The sequence below is a fragment of the Theobroma cacao genome, chromosome 6 (assembly GCF_000208745.1).
Source record: "Theobroma cacao cultivar B97-61/B2 chromosome 6, Criollo_cocoa_genome_V2, whole genome shotgun sequence".
Taxonomy (NCBI): Eukaryota; Viridiplantae; Streptophyta; class Magnoliopsida; order Malvales; family Malvaceae; genus Theobroma; species Theobroma cacao.
The window spans coordinates 21,677,341-21,687,718 of NC_030855.1; the positions used below are offsets into that span (position 1 = coordinate 21,677,341).

Sequence of the window (10,378 nt, forward strand, 5' to 3'; positions counted from 1 at the left end):
ATGTGCAAAAAGTCTGATGGATGATGTTTCCAACACAAGCTCCAAGAGATAACTACAGTGTGGGACCTTTCCCCTTCATGTGTCAAAGCCTGGATGGAAAACTGAGATTATCTCTACGGATATGGAATTTGTTGGGATCGACAGCTTCCAAAGTTACACTTTTCTGCGCTCAACCGGCATCAACAGGTCGTGTGCCATCTGTCAGTTGATTTTTCTCCATTGAACATTGATGGACAGGTCCTAACTTGCCCCCTTGCATTTGTGGGGTGAACAAAGAAGGAAGGACGAACTGGCTTTGTCCGAGGTTGATATAGACAAATGAAATTTCTTGAAAATCTTTGCATGGCTATTCAAGGAAGGGTCCATTACGGTTGGCTGGAAACTCACCGGCATGCATCATTGAAGAGATCTCGATCATATATTTTGCGTTACGTGTATGTTTCTCTATACGCAAAAAAACACTTAATTCTTCAATGCCAGTTCTATTACTTAATTTAAAAAAAAGACTCATATATATATATATGAATGACGACACACGAAACGAAGAGAAAGAAGGAACAAGAAGCAACATTAAGAAAAATCCAATACATTACATGTTCAAAACACAAAATGCTGCTTAAAACCTAACTAGGGACGATAATAAGTATTTTATAATCGAGTAGTTTACTCTATTTGATATATTAAATAAAATTAGAGTATTTTACAATCGGATTCAAATAGAGTTTGGATAGTAAAATTATTATTTGTCATAGGTTTGAATGATGATTTTATGATACTCACTGTTCAAACTCGATTATAAATAATATTTTTTAATATTAAATTTTAATTTTATTTATTATTTTTTGTTTATAAAATTACTTAAAATTAATATAGTACATATTAAAATAGATTAAGTGTTCTACAAGTGATTTTAAATTTTAACTTACTAATTTAATTGGCATTAATAATAAATATAAATAATTTTAAAATAATTTTTTGTTTTGAATTTGGATTTGGGTTCGAGTATTATGTGTTTATTTTTAATCAAGCTTGGATAAAGTATGAATATTTAAATTTTAATTGGATTCGAATTTGAATATTTTAAAATTAACGAGTAAATGCATGTGAACTTAGAAATTGAATATATTTTGTTAAATAAATAAAACAGTCAATATCACCATATTCCAGGGGTGTTTTTGGTAAAGAAAAGGGCGAAAACGTTTGTATGGTGAACTATAAAGATCCCAAATTCTCCACCGTCGGATATAAAATATTGATAATCTGTGTCGGCCCATCTCGAATTAGAATTTGATTGTCTAAAGTGTTGGCCCAATTCCAAGGATAACCTGTTCTTAAGACCGCAATGGCCCATCATCACTCAGTTCCTAAAACCCTAAAACCCTAAATTTGACCATTTGTCTTTCTCCTAGCTTCTTTGCTTCTCCAAGCGCCGGCAGAGGAGGTGCGGCCCTCATCACAAATTCACGATTTTCTTCTTCTACTTGGTTTTTTCTTTCTGGGTTTCTTTTAATTGCATTGAAGTTCTAATCTTTCTCTCTTTTTAGAGTTGCTATTCCTTTTCTTTGGATAAGATGTATCTCCAGTTCTACATAAACGAGAATGGTGACAAAGTTTACACCACCAAGGTAAAAACCCATACTTATTTATTGATAATTAGTTAAAACTACAAATCATCTCAGGTTTCTGTTAGTTGCATAAGTTTTATGTTTTGTTTATAGTGATTGAGACAGTGGAAAGGACAACCTTGTATGCAATGAAACTGAAACCTACTGCACACTGTGGAACTTATAACCCTTTTTTGTTTTTTCTTTTTAAAATTTCAAAGCTGAGTTTTAAGCTTAGGTTGCTCCAAAACTTTGTGCTATAGCTGATGTTTTTTCTTTGGAATTTCAACAACTTTTTCTTCTTGGTAGGATTTTTTTGGGTCCTCATAATTGAGGGAGTTGATGGCTGATTAACTTGTACTATCCTGAGAAATGCATTTAATTGTGAGAGTTGAGACTAGGAATAGATTTTAATCTCTTACCTGCAGTCAAGCCAAGCTGGCTTTCATCTTATTTTAACTTGTTCTAGCAATTTTTTAGGTTTCTAATTTATGTGTAATCAATATTTTAGTTGGTTTTTTTCTTTCTATATTTACATTTGTATGGATTTTGTGTGCAGAAAGAATCACCAGTAGGGATGCCTACTCAGTCTGCTCATCCAGGTAATACAGCCTGATGCATTTAGATCATTTCTGGCATACACTGATTAGAACTTTCATAGTTTTTTGGCCATTTATGTTTATCTTGATGGTCTTCCTGATTGAGTGTCCTTTTTCAAGAATTTCTTGCTCATTTTATGTTTGACCTGGTCTTTATTGTGGCAACTGAAGAAATTCATATGGCTACATACCTATATTAATTCCTTGCTGTAAGCTGCTTTCATAGGCACTTTGCTTTGTCTTTTTTGATGTGTAATATCAATAGAATAAGTTCATTTTGGTGGAGAATTGGTGGTGCTTGACTACATGGTCATTTGCTGTCTGTTTCTCAGTCTTCATTTGATTGACAAGTGGGTACTATACCGTGTCATCTATGGCACTCAACTGTAATGAATGATAACATTGGCTTCAATACATGTTAGGCTGTTGTAGGATTTCTTTTCTTGTTTTGTCAAATTTTTTACTAGAGGCAAGACAGCTTTTGGGAAAGTTGCATAGGAATGTTATTGAAAGGTTTTTGTTATGGTTTCTAATGAAAATTATTTTTTCCCTTTTACTAACATTCATGCAGCACGTTTCTCCCCTGATGACAAATATTCGAGACAAAGAGTTCTTTTGAAGAAACGATTTGGTTTGTTGCCAACCCAGCAGCCACCTCCAAAGTATTGAATTGATTAGATATATCAAGCTGTACTTTTATGAAGCTTTGTTTTTAGAGTACCAATGAATGCCTGTGGCTGTATAATGCAGTTTCTCTTTGCTTTAGGATGCTTATTTAAAACTATACACAGTTTAATGTCTGCTTGTAAGAACACATCTCGAGTATATGAATGCAAGTAGTACGATTTGTGTCTAGATTGCTCTTTTACATTTGTTGACTCAGTGATTTATGCCAGTTTGGTTTGGTGCATCCAAACATCTTTTGGACAGCCAGTCTCACTGAAATTGCTTTGTAAGTTGTGTCTTAAATATTAAATTTAGCTAAGAGAAGTGCTTTGAGCCATGGGAGCGATTATCCAATTAAGTTGCTCTTATCGTGGCTCCTACCCGATGTCTCGAAACCACTACTTGTGACATATAGTGTAACTTGGTTAGTTGCTAGAATGTTACTTTGTTCCTTACTCTGTATGAAGGAAAAACTAATAGTAACTAGGAGGTACGAAATTAAAAGAATTTTCTAGCTTGAAGCTTTTTAGTTTTAGGGATAATATCTTATTTAGTTATTATACTTTAGGAAAATATTTAATGTGATACATGTATTAATAAAAAATTCATTGTGTTGCTTGAATATCTATTACATTTATCAATTGTCTCACCTCAATGGGTCACTTAAATAGAAATGTTTCACCTGGTTTAATCAAAAACGAAAAAAAGTTCTTATTTGATTTGGTATTATTTTTGGGTTAGACACGAAGTGTTTTCAATCTCTTCTTAAAGGGTAGGCTTTCAATAAACGTTCTCTAGCAATGATCCGTGCAAGCTAATTTGATTCTATTTCCATTCCAGTACATGGAAAGCAGACATAAAAAAGAGATATGTTTCCTAAAAGATATATAGAGAAAAATGACTTAAGGTTCACAGCACTGTTCTCATGGTTTGGGTTCCAACGCCATAGTCTCATCATCTCAGAGAAATCTTAACTTGGAGGTTGAAGAATTCTCAAACGAAACCTGATAGCAGATGGAACTCTTCTCTTGATCTGCTGCTGCTTGGTTGAACCCGACACTACGAAATTACTGCAGCCATCGCTGTATTGTGTCACATGCGCCGTATCTACCAGGGCAACAACTGAAAGCAAAACGCCTGATACATCCATTTCAGCATTCTCCAAATACGAACTTTTGAAATTAATCTTGACCCGTACCAAAAAGTGTCAAAAGGGCTGCAACCTGTCAGGGCAAATGGTGCCGGCCGCCCTATCATCAATTATATGCGTCAGAATAGTGACACACGACTAAAGCTTTTTTTCTGATGTTTATCTACACACCGTAAAACCCAAACCGTACAAAGCAACGAAATTGTAGAATATTAACTCAGTTGCAAAGCCATTCATTCTTGCAAATGCATTTCTTGTGGTCCAAACAGTTCACATGCATTGAACCAAAAAGCCAGTTGTTTTGGTACTAGGTGATAATGAAGACTCAATATTGCAACTACGGAATGATGTTACATTGCAATCATTCAAATTATGGCATAAATTTGAATGGTTTTGGTTGAGACAATGCCATCCGTTTCTAAAGTGTGTCTAAAGCCTTGGCAAGTTAGCCCTTTATTCATGGCATGAACAGTCTCTTCGCTTTTCTAGCTAGCAATTAAGGCTCCACATCTTAGATCTTGTTGGAATTGCTTTTAGTTGAAATCTTCTGGAGTGTCTTGACTAATTTCTTTGATTCTTTCTTATGTACTTGGTTTAGTTCTTTCACATGGGCCATCGGCCGGGATTGATGGGTAATACACACAGATGGACCCAAGAAAATTACATTAGGACGGCAAGAATGGAAAGCGATTGTGCTGTGTGCTATGGATGAGTATAGTTTTAAAGCCTTAAAGGGCAAACACATGTCCCTATGCTTGCAGGGTTTTTCTTTTCTCAGGGTAAGGAAAAGAAAAAGGATAAATCTTAGAAGTCATCGGCACTTCAAGTCTCACTTATATGATTTTTTTCCCTAATTTTATGTTGAATTTCTTCTTGCTATATAGGATTAAAGTGACACAATTTGATATTGACCTACAGTATAATGAAAAATTTGACCTTAATTTCTTAATTTATATACATAAATGTATAATTTATACCATACGTATTAAGGGTGGTTTGATCATTTGATTACAAATAAGAAAAACTAATAGTATTTAGTGTCATTCATTAGTGAAATGATCATATTATTTAATTGAGTAAATCACGAAGAAACCACTAGTATAAATTTTGTCATAAAGTGTATGCAATTCGTCACTTAGAACACACACATTCACAAAAAGCCCCATCAAGCCTAGTATTTCATGTGGAGGGAAAAAGGTCTTAACTAGGTGCACATGATGATGGTAATGAGCGATGACAACGATTAGGATGATGATGTTGATCATCATGCTGTGTTCATGAGGTAATGAAGATGGTGACAAGAGTAACCTTTTCAGTCTTCTAATGAGGCTCATCTCCAACATTTCTAATTTTGTTTTCCTTAACACTTTTGTTTGACTCAAGGAGAAGGGCCGGTTGTGGGTTTTCCTTAATTTGGCCCGATCAATTAAGGGCGAGATGGTAGGAAAGAGATAATGAAAGAAAATGGAAATGTGCAAGTTGTGTGGCACATTTTTGAAGATCGAATTGCTGGGATGGATATTACATTGTATGGTTCAAAGAGAACTCAGTTCATGGCCCTGTGTGTTTAAGATTGATGGAGGTACTACATAGAAAGCATAAATGGAGTTCAACCATGTCACTGAAGAAAAAAATTGTTTTAGGAGGATTTAATAATATCATTGTTCATGCAAAAGTTCAGTCTAAATTCTAAAGCTTCTAGTTATATGTTCTCCACTATTTGCCTATAAAATTCAACAAGTGAATCATGACTTAGTTCAGTGATCAGTTTAAAAAAAAAAAATTGTAATGGTAACAGAAATGAGAGAAGGGTAGTAAGCAAGAAATGGGAGGACAAATACATTCGTAAAAGAGAGAAGGAAAAACACATCAGAATTAAACGTAAATTACAAGGAAAAACAAACTGGAGTCAATTCCTATTCAATCATGAAGGAGAGGTTGGTGTATGATGTTGAGGACGTGAACACAAGTAAAAGATGATCACAATGAGTGGCCACTCAATTAATCTGCATAAAGGCTCTTTGTTGCTAAACATATACGAGTAAGCTCACGATCATGAAGGAGAAATTTAATTCGTTAGAAGCATTGATCATGTGGTGCATCACTCTTTTAATTGGTTCCAATAGCAGAATGGGAGAAAGAAGAAACAAAACCTTGGCTCCACGACCTCCTCATCTCAGCTATGGACAGCACACCATCAAGGCTGCTGCATTGCAATTGCATGCTTCACTTTTAAAACGCGTGACACGCATGCACCGTGTCTACCAGGGCAAACAATGAAAGCAAAACGCCAAGTATATTCAAAGGCAAAACAATTTTGAAGAATCGAAATGACGATTTGAAATTCTGGGTTGATCCCCCCTTGATGTGGAGGGGGCGGCCTTAGCTTCAATGGGGACGAAACAGAAGGTTGCAATTAGTCAGGGAGAGATAGAAGCCGCCCTCAAGAATTTGACAAAGACATATTCCAAATCCCAAGGGATGTTATTGTAAAAAGCGCATACCTCCAAATCACTGCATTGAATTCAGAAAGCAAACTACACCTTTTTCTTTTCAGTTGCCGACGCTTTTTGCAGAACGATTCTGACACTTGCCAATGCCCTTTAATCTAAGGCATACCAATGGAGTAGAACTGTAGAAGTCAGTCTTCTTTATCCAATATTAATTCTAGCCAAAACCATGAAGGAACGGGGAATGTTTCTTGGATTTAGGTCCTGTAATCATGGGACTTTGTCACATAGCTACTTGCTTTCATTCCTTAAAGAAGAGGATTATCCATAAAATAAGAACATTGGGTTTTTATTTAGCATTCTATTTTATGAAATTGTTGACAAAATATGGTTTGATGTGTGAATCTTATACTTGGGTATGCCCATTGTGTATATCTTTCTTTCCCTTTTCATCACTTGGTCAAAACAGGGATCCATTTTTTTCTAAGTTACTTGATATTCTTAATTGAGTTTTACCTCTTTCTCTACTTTCATGTTCCATTTTCTCTTAAGCTAATATTCTTACCCCTCCTCTACACATTTCTGATTAACTATAACCACATTCTTTGCATCTATGAAGATTGTTGGACTTGACTTGAATAGGTAAGTAAGGACACCCAAAGCTTTAACCCTTTTCATACTAGGAAAAAACTGACATTTCAAGAAGTTCGTTTTCCTTCTCGAAAAAAAGTTACAAGAATCCAAACTTATCGTTGTCTTTGTCAGGCTGCATGAAAACCCAAAGATCACAAGCCAAGCTCTAATTGTATTGGTAGAAATGGAAAATGGAGGAAGAACAATACAAATTACACCATTAAATTAATGGCTCCATTGCAAACCAGCTAACTAGTAAAAGCCACCGCCTCTCAAATTTTCAATGGCATTAATGTAGTTATCCGAAAATCCAGGGGCATTGTAACCATTACAACTTCTATATAAATCAATCGGAGTGCCACATCTGTTGACATTCGCTCTCATCCAACAAGTTCATTCGGAAAGTCCATACAAAAAGGTTTCCCATGGCTGATATCTTTTCAGTAACCACTCTCCAAGAAACACTCTGCCCTCCCAAGGCTGAGAGTCCAGTAGTCACTCCGCTCCTCACTCCCTTCTCTGCCGTCGTGCCTGCTCGTTTTACCCTGGCTAGGCTCACTATCCACATAACATTGGCAACCATTCATGAAGAAGAAAATGAAGAGGAAAGCATGGCGGTGTCACAGAATTCATCGACGTCTTTTTTATCCACTTGTTTCTTAGAAGTGAAGAAGCCCTTGCCGTCATATAGTCACAACTGCAAGTGTGCTTAGGGATGTTCATAACTTGAACAAACATCAGATGTAATCCATGAATGGTTTTTTTTCCAATCTTAAATCATGGTTTACTTTGTTGAGGAGAAATTTTTGTAACATATGCTTCTCAGAAATTAGGAGACTCTTGCTGTTCAGTCAACAAGCTTTATCAATCGTTGGCTGGTTATATGTCTATGCATGTGGTCAAACCAAGTATTAATAAATAAATAATGGATTGTAATTGACTCTTCTTGTTTGAAGAATTTTCTGTCTCTTCTATCTTTTTATAACCATGTTTTGCTCCTGGTCATGGAGCCTATCACTGGCATTTGAATAACGTTTAATCCTGTTGCATGTGCTCCGCTGCAGCATGAGGAGAAAGTTTCTTTTGTCCACGCCCTGGAGGAATCCTTCAAAACTTGTCTTTTATTTTGCGAAGCCATGTTCATGAAGTTATTGAGGGGTACAAATCTTCTAATCCATGACTTCTCTGGTTAAGCACGTAGGAGCACTCAGCAGCTTGTAAAGTAACATATTAATTAATGCAAGGAAGAGGGAAATTATAGAAAGTGAAATCAGGTTTGCAGTAGGCCATGTTCATGAAGTTTGGCAAAGCACCTAAATCTAGTATAGCCATGCAGATCAGTTGATGCAGTCGAGATAAGGCTTGACTGTCTAGAAAATGAACCAGCCAACAGAACATTGTGTCAGCAGTGGGGACCGAATGAAGTGATTTTAGCTAATTGATTGAAACAGCATTTAATTTTGCTGTCAGTAATTTGTTCATTTGCTTTACCTTTTTGCTGCTAGATTATCCTGATTTGTTTGGATATATAGAAATTTCCATTATCCAAAAGAAAACAAAAAATCATTACTAGTGAAGTTCCCATGTCAGAAATGTAAGACCATCATCAGTTCATTGACTATCTGAGTACGAAGTCAAAAGCCTATAACTTAACAGACTTAAGTTATGTCACACTAAAAAATGGGTCATTTTGATCTTCTAAGCAAATGAGGAATGTTGTAGTATTTTCCTAGGTTTTGCTTGTAATGAAAAATTGAATTCAGGACTTGTTAATTTGTACCCCTTGAAGTTAATCTTAAACCAATGTGTTTTGAGTTCGACAGATAACACCTAATCTGCACTCCCCTAGTCTTAGCTTCAAAAAGAAAAAGCCTCGTCAGACTAAAGTTAGCCCTGATGCAATCAGATGTCTGCCACTATTATCCTCGATCCCTGTCTCATGGCTTTTTGGGTAGTTTCTTCCGTGCACATTTAACTTAAAAGACACCTGTTAAGTTACATATGGATGATTAAGTTGCCTTTTCTTCTTCACTCCTGAAAATTTTTTCCCAGAAATACATTACCCAGGAATGAAGCGTGACGTGGAAGTGTGTCTTCAGATATATCTTGAAATTCCATGATGATGCAGTTGCCCTTTCCCTCTGCCATCAAACAACAGAAATACAGCCTACAGCCTACAGCTTACAGGGGTCCAACATCTCAATTCATGTTGTCCCCCAACTTTCATAAGCCATCATAAAAAATAAAAATATGCAAACTTATTATGCTGGTTCAATTGGTAATACTAAAATCAAGAATGTATTACAAAATTCATATGACTAATACTGCCTACTTCTCTTTGCTTGTTAGAAACTCCAAACCAGATTGAGTATTTGGCCAAAAAGGAAAAACTTTAGTAATAATTGTCTGATGATTATATCAAAAACCTGAAATCGATCAATGTGACAACAAACCAAATTTTCGCTAGAGAGCAATGTTCTGTCTGTAGGGTAATATTTCATCAATGACAAATCTTGTGTTCTTTCTTTCTTTCTCCAAAAGGCAGCTCATGAAGATTTTGCCTGCTTCATGTCCGAACAGCCCTAGCTGTGCAAGCTTCAATGCTTCATAAATATTGTTACATGTTGATTACCCAAGGTGAAAAAGATCGATGCCATTATCAGACATGTCCCTTCCCTTGGAAACACATCATGGGATGTGTCTCTAGCTAGCTAGACTGTCCTTGGCAGGACAAATTGAGCACGACATGCAAATTGACTGTCTCATTTGCTTAGGCTGGCATAGCTACTGGCAAATGCTTGTTACCTCTATAAAGATCATAAATTCTTTGCCCTCCCCCCCAACATAACATTGAGTGCTAAAGTACTACATTATTCAAATGGGGTAAGGGTGCTGAGTCATGCAGAGTTAACATCTTTCTCGATTGGACTAAAAAGAGGAAGCAGGATGGAAAGTAAAGAAGAGAAATGATCATTTTCTATCTTAATTTATAAAAACAAATATCATTTTGAATTAAAAAGATTATCCATTTTTTTAAAGTTGCAAGAGAATTTTTAAATCTAAAATTTTGTTCCTGACAACTTAATCCTTTCAAATATTGATGTCTGTAAGTTGTAAGAGAATTATGAGTTTAGGATTCAAGTATGCACTATGATAAGAGCGAAGGAGATGGAAACACTATGATAAGGGTGAAGGAGATGACAAGGCTGAAAAAATCATTCTTATTCCAACCATATGATTCAGTCAAAGGAGAAGGAAGAAAAAGCATGGCTTTCG

At 35.8% G+C, this 10,378-nt stretch overlaps 1 protein-coding gene across 1 annotated transcript; it reads left to right on the top strand.

The window, feature by feature from the left end:
* Nucleotides 1,328-3,058, top strand: LOC18596454 (H/ACA ribonucleoprotein complex subunit 3-like protein). Its single transcript, XM_018122643.1, has 4 exons — nt 1,328-1,441; nt 1,545-1,625; nt 2,164-2,206; nt 2,775-3,058. Exons 2-4 carry the CDS (start codon nt 1,572-1,574, stop codon nt 2,870-2,872), a joined length of 195 nt encoding a protein of 64 aa, XP_017978132.1. The 5' UTR covers nt 1,328-1,441; nt 1,545-1,571; the 3' UTR covers nt 2,873-3,058.

What these genes read in the sequence shown, in the direction of transcription:
- LOC18596454 (XM_018122643.1), top strand. Translation starts at nt 1,572, where the DNA reads ATGTATCTCCAGTTCTACATAAACGAGAATGGTGACAAAGTTTACACC. An exon ending in ACAAAGTTTACACCACCAAG is followed by an intron (nt 1,626 to 2,163) that starts GTAAAAACCCAT and finishes TTTTGTGTGCAG; the next exon opens with AAAGAATCACCAGTAGGGAT. An exon ending in TACTCAGTCTGCTCATCCAG is followed by an intron (nt 2,207 to 2,774) that starts GTAATACAGCCT and finishes ACATTCATGCAG; the next exon opens with CACGTTTCTCCCCTGATGAC.